The 21,952-nt window shown below is 41.5% G+C and overlaps 1 protein-coding gene across 1 annotated transcript; it reads right to left on the reverse strand.

Moving 5' to 3' along the window:
- Window positions 1-1,270: 1,270 nt before the first annotated feature.
- On the reverse strand, window positions 1,271-11,510 carry LOC116497090 (V-set domain-containing T-cell activation inhibitor 1-like). The gene is made up of 4 exons (XM_032200631.1): window positions 11,461-11,510; window positions 6,574-6,918; window positions 5,379-5,414; window positions 1,271-2,498 (listed from the first exon to the last, which is right to left on the reverse strand). The coding sequence occupies exons 1-4, from the start codon at window positions 11,495-11,497 to the stop codon at window positions 2,398-2,400; spliced, it is 519 nt and encodes a 172-aa protein (XP_032056522.1). The 5' UTR covers window positions 11,498-11,510; the 3' UTR covers window positions 1,271-2,397.
- Window positions 11,511-21,952: the final 10,442 nt, after the last annotated feature.

The raw sequence follows: 21,952 nt of genomic DNA on the forward strand, positions 1-21,952 counted from the left end.
CATGTCTTGCTGATGATCTTTATGGGCCATTTCTCTTGTATCATATGGAACTGGAAGGAAGTCAGTGAAAAGCATTAACCACTAACCTTACTGTACAGTTAGACTACAAGAGGAGCAAAGAAACTCCTTTTCATTTCCGTTTTACCAGTGTCACTGACACACACGGAAAAAAATAAATAAACTTGCTTTAACAGCCTTTTGTTTGCAAGAATAATTCACAAGTGGTCTATTAAGTAAGTTTTATGGTAGCAGATTTTCAGCCTGTGCTCTTACCACATGAAATGGGTATGTGCAAGGTATTGCAAGTGAGAGAAGGCAAAATTCCACCTTAAATGTATGAGTTATTTTTGTGCTCCTTTGTTTTCAAAGCTATCCCTCTAGTTCACAGTGAAACTGGAAAACAGAAGTAGTACATGCTGCTCGTGGTCTGCACGCTGAACTTTAAGACATTTGCTTGTCGTGTCATCGCCCAGTCAGGGAAGGACAAATCAAGGTCTGCCAGTCATTTCAAGCCTTCCCTTGCAGTCTCACAGGAAAGCTGAATGGTGGTAGTATATTGCCACTGGGAATGGCGTTAACTACAGCTGTGGGAAAATATGATAAACAGGGGTGCTAAACATCCCAAGCGCCGTTGCAAATCTGAGTCATAAAAAAATAGGGTTACAGGGACAGCTGGAGGTCATCCAGTCTTTGTCCCCCCACCCTTTGTTCCTCCTGCCATCATCTGCCTGTGTGCTTACTGTGATTCATGCTAGTTTGCATGGGCAGGGAGAATTGCTTCTGGGGGCGAAAGAAGCCGAGGAGTTAGGGAACTTGGGGCTTCCTCGTGAGCATCAGCCAGCACAGTGCCAGCTCCTGAACGTACAGCTGGGCTGTCCTTCTCCACAGCAGTGAGGCTGCTCTAGCCCTGCATGCCCACATCTATTTATTCAAGTAATTATTTCTTTGCTCGACCAGGAAACTTTTGCATCTCACACAGCATACATTTGTGATTGGAGGTGCACTTTCATTTTGCCTGAAGCACATTTTGAAAAGTGGGTGGCTGCTGAAGTGGCTACTCGATTTTAAAAGTCATTCAGCCCTGGAGATGAGGGCGAGCAGTTCAGACGTCTGGGACTGGTGGACCTGTATGGATCTCACCCTTTGAACTTTCTGACTGCTCAGGGAGCTTAGCAAACTGTAGGAGCAGCTGGAATACAAATGAAGAACTCTGACATGATACCAAGCCATTGCTTTCACCAATTGTTTTATTTTTATTTTGTTTGTTGTGTTTTGTTTAAATATATGGAATCTGAGACAAACAGTGGACACAGAGAGACGATCACAGTATGTACAATTCTCATATTAAAATCTTTTCATGAAATGGGACCCCAGCAGCTATACTAAGCTGCTCTATACCCAGGGCAGACGAAGTTACCAGCTGAGAGCCCTGCAGCAGCAGCACAGGCTGCCTGTGGGAATTTTCCCTCTTCCCCTCCCACGGGGAAGGGCCCTTAACTAAAGAAAGTCAAAGGTAACAGTCTCCTTTACCTCAATGGATACCATTTTAAGCACTGCTTTCTTCTGTTCCTTTCCTTGCAAAAACAATCCTATCTTTCCTTTGGAAAGAGGGTGGAACTGTTCCGAATCCAAATGACCCTCTGGGTGTCCTTAGGAGCCACTTTGCCCCAGCTGGGGGCTCAGCCACAAGGGCTGTGTTGCTCTCACCTGGCGGGTGCAACTCACAGCAAATAGAGAAAATGCTGAATTCAGCCTTCTGAGGACTTTGGCTTAGTTAGAAGTGGGTTTTGTAATAATCCATCACTTCCTTCCGCTGTGCTGATGTTTTCTGAACTTTCATCATCTTCCTCTGTCAGCTTCAACCTTCTGATGAAGAAGTAGTTCATTTTTTTAGGAAAAAAAATATTGCTTCCGCTTGTCCGTGACGCTCGGCGCTAAAAATAGAAGCTGAAGTTCCACAGCCTCGAGTTTCATATGGTTTCCATCCTTATGTTTCACAAAGCGAGCCTTTTCCTACTTCCAGTTTTTATCTAACGGAGTAATTGCCCCCTCTCCTGAAGGAGACGAGTTCTTAGGCAAAAGATCTCACTAGGTTGACCGTGTGTCCTTGTAGCTCTGTCAGTCATTAAAACAGAACCATAAAATTCAGGGTAAAATGTTAATACTGTAGCACCAATACTGGTCTCCAAGATCCAGAAGAAAAAGCAGGCTTGCCTCCTGTGAGTTTTGCTGCCTTTGGTTTTCCGGAACACGAGACACAGACACCTACTGCTGGCTCTGTTTTCAGATGTTGGTGTCTCTTTCAGGAGCACTTGTCACGATGACCTTGCAGAGCTCTTCTCTCCAGCAAGGTGCTCCTGTTGAGGACAGCTCCAAAGGGGAGGTAAGCTTCCCCATTTACAAGCGCCAACCCGCCAGTGTGACCAGGAGATGAAAAGAGAGGAGTATGTCCAGATGTGGTACATTGCCAGGGCTTCTTGAGGAAATCTGGCTGTGTCCTGGAAAATGGAAAAACAGAAAGTCTGCATGGAACCAGTGGCTTGACAAGAAATGTGTTTGAAATTTGTGTCAGAGATTTTTATATGAATGCCCTCCTGGAAGATTGCTTATAAAATCATAGATTTTGGCCCATTTTCAAAATCCTTCTTTTTGTGCATATATGTGTTTGTACCATACAGAAAATCCAGCTTTGAGGTACTGTGATAAATTATTTTTTGCCTTGTGTAGAGGAGGCACAGACACTGAGCAACAATTAATACAACTTCCATTTCTGAATGGCTGAGAATATTTGTTCAAAAGTCTGATAGAACAACAACCAAAAAATAAAAATAAATTATAATTCCATACAGTGAGCCTGAGGTAGGTGTTCGATTATCTATATAACAATATAAAAATATAAAATATGAATATTTTATATTTATATAAATATAAAAAAGCCCAGGCCACAGAGACTCAGATGGCAGTAGCACTGTGTAACACTCTTTGTAGTGTGGATTGGCATGAACCACAGAATAGCCTTGCCAAAGCTGGTACCTGCAACCCATGAGGAAGGTAGTACAAAGGCAAAAAGAAAAAGATTTTAAACCCCTGACTTAAGCAGTACAGGGTTTTTTTTCCCCATAGCTGTTCAGGTCAAAGTCCTTCTCTGAGAAGATGTTTTTTTCTATACCAGTTTTTAGGCTACTCCAATTGCTGTGGTATCTCTGGACCTGCAGGCAGTGGCTTTCAAAGTGTTGAACTCTTGTCACCAGTGTGAGTTTCTCCTCCCCCTCCCTCTGGAAGGAGTATGATGTATTAATGTGTAAAGAACAAGTTAATGTTTGGAGTCCTCAGTAATGCTTTGAAGTAACTATCAGGTGATAGCAAGTCTCCTGGTGTGTCTTGACCTCTGCCAGGCCTATGCACTTCCCTTTGTCCCGGAAATAAACTTAAAACCAGGTTTCTATTAGCCCAGAGGGAATCTCCCACAACACGGTGACAGTAAAGTGACAGTAAAATCAGTCTCTTTAAGATAAATAGGAGAAAAAAAATCAACCCAGCAAATAAATGAATAGAAATGGAGCAAAGGTGAAACAGATCAAAATTATTCCAGTTTTATATAAAAAAATTAAATATCTGCTGATCTGGTTATAATAACTGCACAGCGTGAGAACTATTTCTGCACAGAGCAGCCTTTTTGCTCTCAGCAGGTCTTTTAACTTTTCTAACTCTCTTCCAAAATAGCAACTAATATAGAACAAATTATTTTCCTGCCTTTCTTAAGAAATTGCCAAAAATAAAAAAAAAGCCTGTGTGCTATGGTGCTATGCCTTTTTTTTTTTTTTTTTTTTTTTAGCTTTAAAAAATAATGTTGACAACAGGAAATATTTTTTTCTTTTTGCAAAAACGTATGTTTTGAAAGTTAGGCTTTTGTTCTTTCTGCCATCCACCCCCTTCCCCCCCGCAAAAAAAAAAAAATCCAGCAGTAAAAAAGCCTTCAGATGTGTAAGGTTTGTGATTCAGTTTATCTTACTATAGCAAAGCTGAAACACTCTCCCTTCTCCTAATCTTTTTATTTATTCATTTATAGAAATAAGTTTTCATGGTGAGCAATTATTTCCATTGCGGAAAAGTTGTCAGAGAGTTTTCAATGAAGCCAAATATATATAAAATTATCTCCTTTAAATATAGGCATATTTATGCTCACCTGATTTGCATTTAATTTTGAAAAGGTTTCATTAAAAATTTTGACCCTTGACAATCTGATATTTCTCGTGGAAGGTAACAGCTAGAGGCATTCTAGCTCCTGTTCTATTTGCTCTTACGATGTTCTCACGTAGTGTTGTGTCACTGAAGGCATACGCCACCATCTTATATGTAACTTCGTGTTCTATGAAGGCCTCTAAGCCATTGAGAGGAGTTACATTAGGTCTAAAAAAGACATTTCCTCTAACTTTTAAAATTGTTTATGGCCCATGAGGTATAAAGCTGAAAGTTTCTGCATGATAATGATGAAACACTTCAACAGTTCTCTTCCTCAGTTTCCATTTGAGTTTATTGCCACCCAATCTTGTTGCAACATCTTACTGTGACTGAACATACTACATTAACTTTAATATAATGATTGCCATGTAATTGGTTATATCTTTCAGCTACGCTAAGCAAAATACAAATTACAGCCGTTAATTTTTATATGAGAAAGCGTTACAGGTTTGATGACACCAATTTAAGACTTTGAGAGCTGGTATGAATAATTTGACTTACAAGCAGGATTTTTTATGGGAGATTTCCTTGACCATGGCAAGTCAGGGCTGGATGGCACTTCTGTATTGTACGTACTCAAGAAGTGTTTGTAATTGACCTTACTATTGTTACTTCTCTGTAATGATTAAACCTAGACTTTAGCATATGCCTTGTATTTTAGAATTGCTGTCAGATGACGTCTACTTAAATTTTCCTGAAGGACATTATGTAGTCATCATTCTTGTATTTTTAGCATACTTATTACTCTGTTTACTGAAAAATTCCCCCAGATCTAGTAGTTCATTTATACCAAGGTAATTTACAAAGGTCTTATCTCCCAGCATGGAGTGGCTTCTATGTTACTTGTGTTTTATTGATTTTATGATGCTCTTAATGGTGGCTAGCTTTATGGACTGGGGACCACTGGCACTTCAGTATTCCTTTTTCTGTGGTCTAGGTCTGTGTTGGTGGTAAAGGTAATTTTTCCCTGTCTGAACAGCTGGATCTAAGTTTGTGTTTTGCTAGAAGCATCTTGGACTTTCTCTATTCAACACAGTTTATCAATCTACCAAATTCGAATTCAAACTAATAAATTTAATTAATTTAATCAAAGATAATCACTCAGACACTTAGCACATTAAGGACTGTTGCCTTACCATGAGGGGAATGTGTCTCCACAGTGCTAGATCGATCTGGGGAAAAAACAAAACAAAACAAAACACAAAAATTAGTTATTTGTTTAACCTTAGGAAAAAGGTCGTCAATAATTGATCTGAGGGTTAGCAGTTTTTCTGAGAAGAATATATTTAACAAATAAATTGAAAGTTTAAGTGTGATTACAGAAATAAATCAGAAGAAAAGATGTTTTACTGCTCCCAAAAAACGAGATAATGAAAACACTTTGGTTCTGCATTTTCAAAAAAGAAAAAAAAAATCAATTTTGAAAACTGCATAACATTTCACTTTTAGATTTGCTGAACAAAAGTATATCACTTTACATTTCAAAAGCATTTGTCTCTTGAGAATTATGTGATTTAAAACAAAGATAAAGAGGGTGTAAATGTCTTGAAAAACAAATCTTTTCTGTTTTAAGCTGAATGAAATGTGTGTCATTGACTATAATGAAAATTTCCAGCCAATTTGTACAAACAACCTGAACAAATTATGATTTCTTTTGACTTTTATCCCCTTTTTATTTTATTTTTTTCAGTCAGTCAACTGGTCAAACCAAATAGCCGAGCATTCCACTAGCCATGCTCATAAGTGATTCAAACATGTTAGCTCAGCTGTTTGGCATTATTCGAGTGGGGGTTATGGTCTTGGTCATTTTCCTAGGGAAGAAAAATAATATTCTCACTTCATGAGTTCAGCCTTGCAAAGGCAAGGCAAAAGGCAATTAGCAACTGGCTTCCTGTCATCTGAAAGGGTATTGGCCTGGACTTTGAATTGCCAGTGGTGAAGCTAATCCTGCTTCACGGACCCAAGTACAAACAACGAAATGAACTCCCCCATCCCCCTGGGAACAAGGTGGATCCAGAACAGTACAGCACCCCAAGTAGCCAAATGCTTAAAAGTCTAGAGACCTCATTAATATCTCCTGGAAAGGGAGGGGGAAGAGCCAGGTGGCTTGCCCTCAGGAGTCCTGCTAATTCTGTGGATATGCTGTACTGAAGCAAAGATGCATTTATTCTTCTCCAGTCATATTCTTCCAGATAAAGCAAGGAACAGCGTGAAACTGCATGAAGATTTGGTTTAAAAATTGAACTCATCTAACAATGGCCATTATGTGTGGCTTGTCTGCAAGAAATGTTTCCCTCAACAACTTCACTGTGAACTAAACAAAAATCTTACCCGATACATTGAGATGAATTCTAGATTTCTGTGTTGGCGTGGGATGATTCCCAGACTGCTTAGAGATGCAGGAATATACAGCTGCATCCTCTAGCTGGACATTGGAGAGCTTAAGGGAAAAGTTGCCGTGCTTCACCTGATCCAAAAACAGACTGGTTCTGCCACTGTAATTTGCATTCTGGAACGTTGGCTTATCTTCCCCATTGTGAAAAAAATGCACTATGGTAGACTCTATCTGCCAGTAGAGCATCAAATGGGAAACATCCAGTTCACTGGGAGAGGTGGTGGCGCAAGGCAAAATGACACTTTCTCCAACAAACGCATGGCACGTTGTGTCTGGTTGACCTGGAATAAAAACAGACAACTTCCTCAGCACACAGCAAAGCTAGGGACACCAACTTTCCTATACTTTGCCTTCCTCACATTGTTATTGCCTCTTTTCCCAGCCTTTTCCTCCCTTTTCTTCTGCCAGTGTCCTCCTGCTCCCAGCTGGGCAGGAGGCAGCACGTGCTATGTAGGGACTGGGGGCTATGTGTGCTCAGTGCCCAGCAGGACAGATGATGCTGCATGCAAATTGCACCCACTTCATCAGCTGCTTGAACTTGTCTCCTCAGCTGGTGATTTTTCTCCTCAGCGTCTATGAATATTTTATAATATTTTATATTATAAAAATATATATATTTTATATACTATAATTTTCCATATTGAATAATCAGATAAATTAAGCAGTCAGTTCAAAAGGGCAGGAAGGGATGTGGGGATGTGAAGACAGATGTGATTAAACAACTTTTGGTTTTGGAGGAAGTCTGGCTGAAGAAAAAAGAGAAGCATGAAAAAGGTGTTGCTGTTGTCAAGAGAAAAGTCCTGGAGGAGTTGGATCTCCCCCAGCTCCCCTTGCCGCCTATCCCGTCATGGCTCCAGACTCGTAAATAAGGTGGAGAGTCCCCCTGGAAGGAGCCTGACCTCGTGAAGATGGCCTGACAGAACAGGGCTCCTTTGTGCAACTGCGTCTGGGTGCACTCAAGGCTCCTGCTAATGCTTGTGTCTGGGCTTCTCGTACTCTTTGGGATATTCTCCCAGCAGCCCCAAAAGGCCTGCCATTCTCCCTCTAGCTCCTTTTCCAAGGCCTCAAGGAAATGGACTATTAGTCCCTGGGTATGCTCTATACATGTGGCCTGTGTGTGTCTGGCAGAAACGTTACCGATCAATTCCAGCAAATGCAAAAACCGCTGTGAACATATCCTGCTGGTGAGCAAACGGGCAGGGAGAGCGGGAGGCCAGGTTTCTATGCATTTCTACCTGGTTTATTGATTTGTTTCTTGTTTGTTTGTTTTTAAAGAATAAAGGAAAGAGTTAAAGCGTGGACAACTAGGTATTTTCAGCACAGAATGAAATTAACGCTTTGACCAAACCTGTTTCACAAAACGATGTTATAAATTAAAACACAGATGAATTAATTTGGATGGGAAACTTTCATCCCCAGCAGGGAGCAAAAACAAAAGCAGCATGAGTTTGGGATTGCGCCAGAGAGAAAAACTACATTTCACTGTGAAACAGCTCAATCTGTTTTCATGGCCAAAATTCTGAGAAGCATAAGGGGCAATTATTCAGACTAAATATAGAAATAAAATGTTCTTGGTGGCACCGTAGCCATTTCAGTGTTGTAGGCCTGTAAGCCCGCCAGATCTGTGCATGTATTGGGCTAAAGACCAAAGAGAGCCCCAGTTCCCTCTTGAGGTCTCTGATACCGGCCAGGGTTCAGCTGGTTGCATGCTGAGGGCTACGTTTCCATATTTATCAGTGTCTGGTTTGAGGCTTGTTTATTCTCACATTGTGTCCTTCCAGACAGACATAAAAGCAGAAGGAAAAGTATCGTACGGATCACTAAATCACTGTGCTGAGTGTCTTCTATTAAAATTTTTTCAACATACATCTGCTTTCCTTAGGTTTGCAGATTTTTCAGCTGAAAATCCCAGTTCAAACCTGCCCCACAGTTTACATATAAAACTTTAGCTAAAAAAAACAACAACATAGGGACCAGAATTTCAGCAACATCCAAATCATTGTCTTATTATTTTGTTTATAATCAAGTCCAGCACCCGCTGCATTGCATGCTTACTGCTAGAGGATTTATGACCCTGCATGCCCCAAGGAGGCCACCTCAGCCCTGCAATTAGCAATTAGTGCTGTACCCTGGCACAGCTGGAGGGCCACCACCAGGTGAGGAAGGGTGAGGAGGGGAGGGAGCAGCCTGAGCCCCATCCCTCAGCACTTGGGGCCCCAGGGGGCTGAGCAAGGCTGTGCTCGATGGTCTCTCCAAGGCAAAGCCAGGTCTGAAAGAGGGTTATTGCTGGCCGTGGTTGGCTACAGAGGGAGGATGAGTGCGTCTGGAGCTGCTGCAGGTGTTTTGTAAGCCCAGGAAAAAGCAAACCTCCTGAGGGGCTTTCTGGTGGGGTGAATCCCATCCACAGGATGCTACTAGGAGTGATAGTAGTGTACTTAGTTGCACGTAGGTGAAGAAAAGACAATCCCAAAGTTAGTGAAACTTGTTGCTCTATTTGGGAAAACAGACAAGCCTTTTTTAACGAGGGAAAGAGGAGAAAAGAGTGCCTGTCCTATCTCTGGATTGTGCTCACTTCTAAACTTGATAGTGGCTTTGGAAGTGCATCAGTTTTCTTTTTGTCTCTGAAATCTTTTTCTGAAAACTGAGGACAGCAGTGTTCAGCACACCTAAGCCTAGCATAACTCTTCCTTTCCTGCATGAGGTGTTATACAGGTTTCTTAACACTAGGGATGAGTCTGTAAACACCCATGGGGTCCAACCCACCCTGCCCTAAGAGGAGGCTCTGGTGGAGTTGCCTGGAGCAAGAACAGGTGATTGAAATCTGGCTGTAATGAGTTAATTAACAGAGCCTCCAGGCTCATGAGGCCTTTCATAGATGGGCAGACTTCTGAACACAAGCTGAATATGAAAGCCAGCCTTGAGAAGGAGGCTGAAGTTATGCTTGAGGCTGATGAGGTGATGTTTTGCTAAGCTTCTGACACAGTCCTTGATACAGCAGAAGGCGTGGAAGTAAATTTTCCTGACCAGGAGACTGAAGCAGTCATTCAGTGAGCCCCAGGAATGGTGGCAGCTTGCTGCTGGGATGTGTGGAGCAGGGTGAGCAGCACTCATCTATCTACCTGGAAAGCTCGGTGCGTGTGGCCTTGTGCAGTCTCTACACTGGCAAAAATGTGTGTCAGCACACAGCTTGCGCTTGCAGATGTGGGACTTGAACATAAGGTGAGACTTGGTTTTATTTCATGTTTTTGTTGTTTTAAAAGCAACTTGTAGTTTTAAACTTGCTGGCACAAGATTCAAGATTATCAAGGTGAAATTAAGAGTGGTAACTTGGCCAATTCTTAGGATTTCCATGATGAACAAATACTGCTGCCTTGATATTCAAAGTGTGGTACAGGAAAGCTCCTAAAGATATGGCTTTTTTGTTGTTCTCTCTTCCCCCCCTCCTGAAGGTGATCTGTGGCAACAATCTCTTTTTTTTTTTTTCCTCAAAAAAAAAAAAAAAAAGCTTTCTCAATTGTGTATTGGTTGCACCAGAGGAATGTGAGATGCCAGGAGGAGATCCAGGGTTTATGCCTTGTGGAAAAGGGCCTGGGAGTGGAAGGCTCTTGAATCTCTCTCTCTCTCTTCCCTACCCACCTCCAAGTTCACTCTGGTAATGCTAGTGTAGTTTTGATGCTAGACAAAGAAAGTCACAGAAGTAAAGTGATAAGCAGAAAAATGTTCTGGTGTTAGAAGTGTGGCAATGAGAAAACTTCTGTGTTTTGTTTAGTGAGTATTTATGGGTTCAAACTGAAAGGTGTTAGCCTGACAAGGTAATCCTGTATGATTCCTTACAGGATAATGTCTCACCTATATGCCAAATTATTTGAAGAAGGGTAGGGGGCTGTTTGCAATCCTAATTGCTTGCTCAGAAACACTAAATTTGAACTTCCTTATTTAAAGGGGAAAAATGAGTCAAAAGTTAAGCACTTCAATGGCTCAAAGTGTTTACAGGTGCACTCATCTACTGAAAGACCATCCTGAGTTGCAATAGACTTTCACACAGTTCTACAGAAACATATGAAAGTTTTTCCCCTAAAAATGCTAGCTGTGCTTGTAGAAGAGAGGGAGAGACCACTTCCAGATGACGTGTAACCTTCTGGGCCACTACAACACCTGGTAAAAGTGGGACATTTCTGAACAAATGAAGGAGTCTTGACCCTGCACAGAGGTCTTAATGTTGCTAAACTTAAGCTTCAAATACAGAAATTACAGGGAGTTGCCCCTGTAGCTTGTGGAAGACTCCCTTACCAGCACATACTAGCATATCTCTTTAATAGGGAAGGTCATGATATATAATGTCAGAAGCCCAACTGTGCTAGAATTTGGCAGTGCATATGCAAAGATTCAAGGGGAGAAACGGTTGGTTGGCTCCAGTCCTTTTATTTAACTGGATATCCCTGTAGAAAGCCATTTATGAGCTTGGATGAGGAATAAAAATGATACAAGACATCTGGGATTGTGAAGAAGGAGATTCCAAGCCATCCTTAATATTACAGAAATGGTGGAGTGCTCTAAGGATGTGGTCAGGATGAACTTTATAGGTGGAGATTTGTGAGCCTGAAACACCTAAACCTCATAAACACCTATTTCAGATAAACCGTATCTCAGAGTTATTGCCTGCACTAGTAAACCTTGCACTGTGATGAAATAAATCCAAAGTAAACCATAGCACATACTTGTTCTGCTCAAAGATTCCCAGTGGATCATTAGCATAATTGCAGTTTGAGTATTTATGTGTAAATATTTCCACAACTCTTAGAGATGTATTATAGTGTATTTACCTCTGGGTAGAGATGCAAACAGCAAGCAGGCAACCATCCAGAGAGTCTTCCTAATAAAATGAGAGAAATAGAAATGCTGAAAACTTTGTTGGAATGCTAAGAGATCAATGACTTTTTTTTTTTTTTTTTTTTTTTTTTTTTTTTTTCCTTTGGCATAATTTATGCTCTGTTTCACAAATTCCTCATCTGCGAAGAAAATTTAGATGCAGAACTGGATGGCTTAAAATCCCTGTCTTGCTTTGTTGTCTCGTTTTGGTATATGTTGTAAATCCTGCCTGCAGATCTGAGCTTTCTCAGTGGTCATAATGGGATGGGGCTTCAGTCATAAGCACAAGAACCACAGCACCCTCTCATGTGGGCAAAGTTAACTGGATATACATAGCCATAGTTTACTCCTTAGATTATTCTCTATTGGTAATTAGGCAAAATTCTCTCTGCCTACAAACTTCAGCTGCTTTGCAATATGAGAAAAAACATAGCTTACCATTTCATTTTTGTGGCTTCCCACCTCTTAGGAACCTTTCCACGTCACTAACTTCACCAAGCTCACCAGCTGCTCCTTTTGTCTCTACAAAAGCAAAAGAGTGAAACATGCTCTAATTTTTGTTGCCATAAGCATTTCTCTAGAAGGGAATAGGATATTTAGTAGTGCTTGGTTTTCTGTGGTTCATTCTTTTCTTCTTTCACTCTGTGTAGACAATACTAGGAATTTATTTTCACATGTAGGGTGGATATGAGTCATAAACCATGCAGTGACCTGCCCTGAGCTTTCAGCCCACTGTATAGGATTCTTGTTCTGTAGCCGGGGAGATCAAAGAAGATGGTGAAACCTAGTGGGTATCGTAATGATCAAGAGCACTAAATGCTGTACATCAGACTCTATCAAATACAGCCCAAGCAGCATATCTACCAACAAAACGCAGTTGTACCCGATAAGCCTGTAGGGGAAATACTGATTAAAAGAACTTCTTCTTTGAGGAGGCTGTTAAATCAGGTACTTTCTCAAAGAAGGGGGAAAAAAAAAGGCAAGGAAGAAAAGGAGTGTCATTTTTGGCTTCCTCTCCCCATCTTCTCAGCACCTTGTAGTTTAAGGAATACGAATATCTGATTGATGTTTCCTCCCTAGTGTTTACTCCAGAGATAATATGGTGAAAGTAGTGGCTTGGCCAAGGTTCTTTTCCCTTTTCACTGAGTCAGCTCTGTGAGGGAATGGTGACAGAGCTGTTCTTGTGCCTGTTACTTCTGGTGAAATCTAGTGAATCTTCTAGTGGAAAGTGTCCATACCCAAGGCAGGAGGGTTGGAGTTAGATGATCTGCAAGGTCCCTTCCAACCCAAACCATTCTGTGACTATGAAGTGGTGCTTCTTGGGGTAAGCAAGATCCCAAATGCAACCCTGAGGGAACCCACTAGTCCCACAAAGGCTGAAATGTGTGTGATCATGCTCTAAAATCTAATCTCAAGAGCTGGATTTATGTGCTTCTCTCTCATTTGTCATGACAAAGCTCTGGTTTCATTTACCAGCTGTTTCCTGATACACAGCACAACCCATCTGGCACCTTCTTGTAGAGAGCTGAAGATGAGCATCAGCTGGGATTCCTTCCCTGGCCCTAGATCCTGAACTATGAAGGGCTGAGCTTGGGCTGTGACATTCTGATGGAAGTCTTATATTCTGGAAAGCTCAAGGCATCTCCCAGGCAGGTCAATACAACTCTTGTTGTATTGGAGGTTAGCTTAGAGTTAAGCTCAGTGTGCACAACTGATGTTTGAGAGCTGGCACAAGGCTGCTGGTGCACTGCTCCGTGGTGGTTTGAGAAGAGCAAGCAGGTGATGTGTATTGGCTGACACAACTGGTGCAGAGAAGGATTTTGTTCAGAAGTTTCACCATGAAACACTTGGCTGTATGACTTTTTCTTCAACGATTAAAAAAAATGTGCCTTGCATGCTTTTGATGGACTTTTCCTGTGGTTGCCTCCATCTCCATTGTACTGGTTATTATTTCAAGCAAGGATATGCATTTATGCAAAGTGAGCTTATTCCATATGTGTTTCCTTCCTTTAGAAAATTAAACTGATACACTGATGGTATCCTCCCTCTCAGCTTTGTAAGGATGTTCTGTTCTACATAAGGCTGCCCAAAAAAATATGATCAGCAAACTTATCCTGTGCCCAGGACGAGAACAAGGTGATCATGCAGGGACCAGGGCTCCATGCCAATTTGCTGCTCTGCAGCAGCAAGGTCTCTTGCTGGGCTGAAGGAGGACAGCTGGGTGGCTGATGCTTTGCAGCTGTGCTCTGCAGTGGTCCTGCAGCTGTGCCCTTGCTCTCAGTTGGCAACAGGGTGTCCTTATGATATCTCTTATATAAAAAGAGGGCAAAACTTAGTATATGTGGCCAGCTAGGAGGTCTGTGTAAAGGTATGGCAGCAGCAGACGGGAATGACCCTAAAGTCAGAGCCCCTGGAAGTGATGTAGTTTCACTAGAATTGATGTAGGCTTTTTTTATTTATTTTTATTTTTATTTTTTTTTTAATTAGCCCTTTTCTAACAGTTTTGATTCTGATTCAAGAGCCAAATGAAGACTATTGTTCCAGCCAAGCCAGCTTGTTTTGCTTCACTGGCTTTGGCTGCTTTACTCACACAGAGTCCCCGTGGGGTTTCTGCTTCCCACAAATGTCTGTACAAAAGCCTTGGTTGAAAGAGAAGTGGGATCAGACCTGAAATACCAAACTACATTGGGCTTGCATGTGAATGTTGGTCTTTCTTTTCACCCACGTGCTTTTGTTACTTCCCTATTGAAGTTTAGGCTTGTGCATAAAGAAGGAGCAAGGAAGGTCTTGTTCTGTGTATCTGGCTTCTTGTCTCTAACTACAGGAATGTTTCAGACTGGTCCTGCTGAAGCACCTGACCCTTAATTTACCTCAATATACTGCTGTTTATTTGAAATAATATTTATTTCTGGATTGAGCTGAAGCTGCTTGAAATGGAAATGTCTATGCTGAACCTTCACCAGGATTGTTCTTGGTATGCTAAAGAGGAGATCCAGTCAGTGCAGTTCAGCTGGTGTAAGGTGTTTCAGTTACTGTATGGAGCAGCATCTGAAGTGATTAGTTTGTTTGCTCTTTCATATCTATTTGTTTTATTTTTAAGCACGGGCTTATATCAAATGGAGGTATAATAAACTAATATATATATATATTTGTTTTATGACTCTCTTTTCAGATTTAAGGCAATCCATTTACTATTTATTTTAATCTGACAAAGGAATTATTTAGGCATGTTTCTTTTGAGAGGCTAAAACAGTTAACTGAGTAAGACTTTTCAATGAAAAATAATTTCCAGGAGAATGAATACCTCTTTTTAACATCCTAACTTGCCTGAAGTAACTAAGGCATGTGAAGTGATTAAAGCATATGATTAAATTGCAAAACTTGGAACTTCTTGGCACCATCTTTGTCATGACGTAAACGTTAGATGGGTGTGAGGCCATTTACTGAACATGTTCTCTCAGCCTGCAATAAAATTAAATCAACCAAATAGGAAAATAAAATGTTCCATGTGCCCACAGACTAGTACGGCTTTGTCACAAAGAAAACTGATTCAAGCTGTTTTCCTCCACCAGGAGGAGGGGAAGGATACTCAGTGCTGCGGGGGGGGGGGGGGGGGGGGGAGAGTAACATTTAAACTCCCTGTAAAATAAGGAAATTATATTTTGCAGGAGTGCTCTGTTAACCCTGGAAATAGCATTGCTGCAGTGTGTTAGGGATGCTCCTCTGTGAACAACTCTGCTAGTCAGGACAGCTGGGAGAGCAGGAGGGGAAAATGCCTTGGGTAGAAAATCTGTGCGTGAGTCAAGGGCCTGTGCTGTGTGCAGATGGCTTTCCTTTTCTCTATTGCCTCAAGTCTTTCCGTGGATTCTGTGGGCAGCTGTTTCATCAGAGACCAGCAGTGATGAGTGACACAGCTGGAGTGTGACCCACCTGTGATCGTACCATGGGGCAGCAGCTCTGGTGGCTGAGCAGTCAGGCTATGCTACCAAGAAAAAAAAAAAAAAAAGCAGCTGGCTTTGGCTGTGAAAGATCCTGCTGCAGAGAGTGGCCAGTTTGGGATCTAGAGCAGAAAGGATGTTTGACCTGGGAGAGAGGGCTGGCTGAGGAAGATGCTGGAACCCTTCCCACGCTGAGGAGGTACCTCTGCGGTGCTTGCTGGGTATGACACCAGTTTAAAAGCTTCTGTGGGCTATGTGGGTGCAACATTTGCATGTTATATTAAAGGGACCAGTCTGTTTGGCATCTTTTCCACTTGGTTCTTGAACACCTAGTGCTGGCTGAGTAGCACAGGTAATTCTGCTGGGCATGGAATAAATGGTGGTACAGGCTGGGGCGGGCGCCAGATAGAGGAGATGCCAGCAGTTCTGGAATAGTTGGCCAAAAGCACTTAGCAGATGAATGGAAGCCACTCTGCCAAGAAGGAAATATCTCCTTATGCATCTGGCAAAGTTTTTGCAGCTTAGTCACTGATGGTTTCTTCTGGTTTTTATCCTATGTGCCTTTGGCTTTCAAAAATAAACCTATGCTAACTGGCTGCTGCTACTCATGGTTGGCGGGGGGGGGGGGGGGGGGGGGGCGGGACATCATTCTCCCTGTCTTTGAGAAATCCTGAGAGCACGCTGAGCTGAGAAATGTCACCTTGCTGTTCCTCATACACACCCAGGCAATCTTCTGTCGCTTCTTTAAACGTTCTATCTATGTAACCATGCGGTCCTTTTACCTTTGCTAGTAGAAAGCTGATGAGTGAGTTTACGAGCAGAAATCGTGATCTGTCCTCTTGAATAAAGTTCTTGTGATGCAACAGCCTGTACTGAAACTGCGTGATTATTTCTGATCTTATCTGAAAGAAACCTATAAACAAAATGAGGCATCGTTTAGACAGCTGTCCGATAATTAGTCCAAGGAAAGAGTTCAGGGACATGATAGCGTGCATCAAAATATGACCATAGCTTTCTACTTTAAGGTGTTAGCTGTTGAAGTAAATTACCTTGATTTAGAAGTAATTTTCTAGGGATTTGTGAACAATGGCAAGTAGCATTTATGTGATTTACTGTTGGTGTAATTCACCCTCTCTGCTCGAGGCAGTGGGGGGAAAAAAGTGGCCTTTGCTACCTGGGGGAACGTCCTGACCTTCATGCTATAAAATGTGCTGTGGTGGCAGCCAAGTTCTGGAGGAAGATCTCGGTCTTCAGGTGCACCATAGGAAACTTTGTGCGCTTATAAGACTGAAGGCTGGCCTGGTTTTAAAGTTAGTTTGCTTTTGTAAGGTTTATGGCTGTTACAGCTATCCAAACTTGTCCTTATCTGCTTCTCTCTAAAGCATAGTGTACTCTGTCCCTGCTTCCTTTCTTTTCCCTGCCTGTGCCCCAGTCACGCCACCTATTTGCAGAGGTGGCACGTGGTGGGTGGGGAGCTGGCTTTGGGCTTGCCTACGTTTTCCTGTGCTGCTGGAATTTCCCATTGCCTGTTTTAACGATTATCGTGAGCAACAGTCAGGCTCTGGAGGCTGGAAGATTGTTGTCAATTTTATTATGTACTCTGAAATGTTATTCCTTCTCAGGCTTAAAGAATAAAAGAGTGACTGTGTATGATTCATTCCAAGTAGAGAGCTGTACCCCATACAGAACCTTACAGCAGAAGCTTCCATCTCTTCTTCCAACTTTGTATAAATAGTTATGGTGCACATATTTAAACATGTGTGTATATGTATGTCCATGTATACAAAATAAAATGTGGGGGGAAACAGGAGATAAAGTTTACATCTGATCTAAGTGTGCGGGATTGAAACTTTCAAACACATTACCAAAATTTTGAAAGAAAATAACAAAACTCTGGGTGTGCCTGGCCAAAAAAAGATCACTTACAAGTTAGCACACTTTGTCTGAGTATTCCAATTTCTAGACTTTAGTTTTAATTTCAGAATAATGTTTCTAATAGCTCTCAGACTAAAGTTGTTTGCGGCTTTGCAAAATGGGAAGGGTTCAGGTGACCCAGTGGGACTGATGCTAAATGTGGCATGTTTCATTTCAAGTTTCGGAAGGAAGGAAGCACGCTCCTGGTATGCAAGTCAGTAGATATCAACACTGATCAAATGATGCTACAGCTTTGCGGTTATTGGGGACTTTCAGGTTATGTTTGGCCTGACTGAATTCTCAGGGAATTAAGATCCATGTAATCCGTATTTCCAGCACTCATTTCTGGGGAATTTTGTGTCTGCCATCTGCTTGCTTCCCTGGGGTGAAGGTCAATCTAGGGACCAGAAGGATGTCTGTACAGGGATCTATGAGGCATTTTATATCACTGGCTGTGTGGTCCTGTATGTAGTTTTGCAAGGTAATTGTTGGTGACGTTTAGTAGTAGGCATGCATCCTGTTCTCTTAAAACCTGTTTTGTCCTTTATGTAACATAACTTTTGTGCTAGATTTAGCAATGAGTTTTGCAAGAGAACACCAGTGCTCTGCTGAATGGCAAGGCACCACCTTTCATTTGTCTTTTCCGGGCAAAGGCTCTTGACTTAGGGGGAGTCATTTCTGTGCTCCAGCCCCTGAAGAAGTGTTCCCAGCCCTGCCTGTCCCTGTTTTGCACACTGTAAGCCCCGCTGGGATTCTGAATGCTGCAGGTTTGAATCTGAAAGGTCAGGAAGCACAGCCTAAGCAGCATGTGGTGTGTCCCACCCTTTGCCTGGCCTTGTGCTCGCTGGGTGAGACTTAATCCCTGTGACTGGTGATGTGTGGTGGTCTCATGCCCTTTTATGAAACTTCTGAAGAGAAACCAAAAAGTTATTGTTCCTTTTTGTAATGCTTTTCTGACAGCTCCCCCCAAAGTTCCTCTTTCTCTCAATTCCTTTTTGCTCTTCTGAGAGTTTCCACTGCTCTTTATTTAACAGTTCCAACAAAATGATTTTCTCTTTTGATGAATAAATTATTCTTAGGAAGAATAAAGAACTGTTCTTCCAAGAGATTGCAGTTACTCAAGAGAGGCTGAGGTGTGTGGTTTTTTGTTTACTTTGTGTTTTCGAAAACCTTAGCTTTTAAGAGCTACATCAGAAGTGATGATGCACAGAGGTGAATGTTCCTTCAGCTGACTAAATATTGTGTATTTTTTATTGTTTTGAAGACAGTTCCTGTCCAAATATCTTGTTCTAGTACTCTCTGGCTGATGTCTTATTTTACTTTTTTTTTTTTTTTTTTTTTTAATTTACTTGAAAGATAGAGGTATTGTGGAATACAATGTCAACACAGAATAAGAATCTTAATTCTTTATTTTTGACTGTGTGACTCTTTTTTTTTTTCTGTCATCTGCTTAAACTGACCCTTATAACAGTGGCATTGCCTGATTCGGGATCACTGTTCAATGACCAAACAGCTAAGGTGATGCTTAGATTCACCTATATGACAAGTCATGAAGTTATGAGTAAGATAACTGTTGTCAATAAAACTATTAATTGGATTAATACAACATGGATTGATACTGGTATTTCCAGACTGGATGATATGAAGCTAGTTGTGAAAGTGAGACTTCCTTTTGAAGAAAGAGATGATCCAATTTGTATTAGTAGCACTGCTTAGGACCTGACAGCTCAAATTCTACGAAAGTAACTCTTACTGTTTTCAAGTTTTTGCTGGTCATAAGCTGAGGAGAAACATTTATAGGCTGTGTTGCAGTAGGAGAGAAGGAGGTGAAATCAGCTTATCTCCCTACCGTTCATATCAAGTACTTGATTGCTTTTTTTTTTTTTTTTGACAGTGTGCCAAATGATATGAATCCCTCCATATAGCTCCTCATAAAACAGAGTCAAGAAGATCCAAGATATATTGAAATATGGGGTTATTGCACACTGAGGGGGAGAGGCTGACAGGTATTTCTCCTCACTCTTCAATGTCTGCATCACAGTCTTCCCCTTCCACTGTAGTTTTGATTTGTTTTTACAAGACTTTGAGCAACCTGGATTAGAGGCTTTCCATGTGAAATATTTTTCTCATCAAAGGAGTGGTCATCTAATGTTGCTGTTAGTCCGTTACTTTTAGAAATATTCCTACTCTTAAGTATCTACATCAGGTTAAAAATTTCTGCAGTTTGCAGCTCCGTCGCTCAATGGGCTGAGCTCCATTTTTTCTGCATCTATACTGAAAAACTCAGAATTGTTTGAACTCATCCTTTCTAAGTAAGCCCCTGTAGATGGTTGGGGATGCCTCACTACATGCACATGCACAGAGCTGGTGCAGGCTTCTTGGAAAAGCAGGTGGAGGAGAGTGCTGCTGCTGGACATCAGGGACAGGACAAAGCAGGGCAAGCATCCTGTAAACAGATGGGAAGCAGGGCACTGCCTTTTGTTACTGAGGGACAGCCACTGCTGGAGGAGCAGCTGCTTCCCAGCCAGTCACCAGCCCCCTGGACCAGTGGGGTTCTTGGTGATTTAAGCAAGATCACGTTTTGGACAGCTTGAGGCGCAGGCACTGATGCAGGCGTATAGTCTGACCTCAGCACTCTGCCTAGCCTACGACATGTCTCATCAGTCCTTAATTTCTTCCGTTGCTTACCAGCTGATAAGTCTCTTACAGCTCATGAATGTAATTCATTTTATCTTTGTTTTCCATCTCCTCTGCATGGCATTGTGACAGAGTGCAACTGAAGAGCCATAAAACTTAGAGAGGATGTAACCTGACAAGAGCCAAGTTGCCAAAGAACAATATTGAACTTCTTATACTGTAAAGCACTATTGCAAAAAAGCTTTTTTTTAAACAGTCAACATTTAGTGTATTAATTTCATAGATATCTGTGGTGCTAGCCTTAGCTATGTCTTGCTCAATACATCATATATTTACGAGTTTTTTTTCCCCTTCTTCAGTCAGCAATTATCTTTCACACCAAGACAGGATTATAAAACCCCCTCAGTAAATGTCATCAGTCCAAAGAAGGAAAGAGGAAAAATCCCTCACTTTTAACTTTCAAATTCATATAGTGGATAAAGCCTGGTCACAGGGCATAGGGAGAAAGGGAAATTCTGAGGGACTTTCCTAGGAAGCAGAAGGGAAACTATTTCAGGCTCGAGAGTCTGCTTTGTGCTAATGGTCTAGTCAATAGAATGTCTTTAATCTTTGTTTGATGTCTTGTCTAGGAGGAAGTGCAACACTTAGCTCCAGAGAATTTCCAGTCTCCTAAACTACTTTCCAATTTGGTACAGTGAGAGCTGGGAAAATCCTGCCCTTTAAGTGCTTATATTTGTTGGCAGCTGTTGCCAGCAACAGGCACAGGGTTTAAGAAGGCTACAAGTTGGTTTCCTGAAGTGAGTTCTCTCTCCTCTTGGCAGTTTTTAATTCATGTGTTGGAGAAACCACCTTTCTTCAAGACATGATGATATTAGTTTATATATACGTGTGTATAAATATATATACACACACACAATTCCACACAGATACAGTAGGTAACTTTTTCTGTCAGACCTCTTACTAGACAGTGTATCACCTTCCTGAATTGTGAGCCTACCATACACTAGATCCAGTTTCTAATCGGTGAGAGGAGGAAGAAAGTTGTAGAACAGAAGTTCAGAAGATAGCAAAACTTCAAAAATCTTTGCAGCAAAACTGTGAGCATCAGAGGTAAAAGAGACTAATTGGAAACTATTGCATCCACACATTAGGCATGGAAGCATAGGAAATGGTGCTTCTGAAAAATGAAATCTCAGAACACCACGGGAGGAGAAAAAGAAACTGAGGTTAACTAAGGTCATTGTAACACTTCGTGGCCCTTCTCAAGAACGTGGCGTTAACTTGCAACTGAACTGGCAAAGCTCAGTGCTGGGCACCTCTTGGAGGGTTTGAGAACCCAGAGAGTGAACTCAATGATAGTGGTCTCAGAAGGGGTCTTCTGAGCAGTGGGAACGACCTGAATCGCATCCTGGATTACTTTCCTGAACTGCAAAGTACAACTTGAATAGTTGCTTCTAAGTTTGTTCAATATCATAATTTTTTTTATAGTCCCAGAACAAATTTCAGGATCAATCAAAGGTGTTAATTAACTCAGTGATATCAGAGTCACTGAACCCAGGGGAGCTCATATTGGCCTGAGCTGTTGCCTTCAAGAACGTTGCTCTGTTAAAGCAACAGAGAAAGTGTGTGGGTTTTATTTGTTGACTTTATTTTATTTCTTAATTGTTGGCAATAGACCTGCAGCTGCAATTTATTTGAAAACTGTTTTGGGGAGGTAGAAACTGTTTATAGAACAGATTTCCCTTAGAGTACTCTACACCAAGTACCCAGTACCACCTTCATCTTAAGAAAGTATCTTGGATATTCCTGCATGTTCTGGTGACAACTTTTCTTACACAAAGTGTAACAGGTAAGTGCAGTGAAAGCAAATAACTTAAAACAAAAACAAAACTATTCTCTTTTCTAGGAGATTCTCCACCTTCTACATAGTTGCACAGTGAAATACACAAAGCACTTG

Source organism: Aythya fuligula, chromosome 1 (assembly GCF_009819795.1).
Source record: "Aythya fuligula isolate bAytFul2 chromosome 1, bAytFul2.pri, whole genome shotgun sequence".
Taxonomy (NCBI): Eukaryota; Metazoa; Chordata; class Aves; order Anseriformes; family Anatidae; genus Aythya; species Aythya fuligula.

Excerpts from the sequence above, each read along its gene's own strand:
- LOC116497090 (XM_032200631.1), bottom strand. The coding sequence starts at position 11,497 with ATGGTTGCCTGCTTGCTGTTTGCATCTCTACCCAGAG. Across the intron at positions 5,415-6,573 it reads AATTCATCTCAATGTATCGG|ATCGATCTAGCACTGTGGAG; the intron begins GTAAGATTTTTG and ends TTTTTTCCCCAG. Across the intron at positions 2,499-5,378 it reads GGAGACACATTCCCCTCATG|GACACAGCCAGATTTCCTCA; the intron begins GTAAGGCAACAG and ends TCCATTTTCCAG.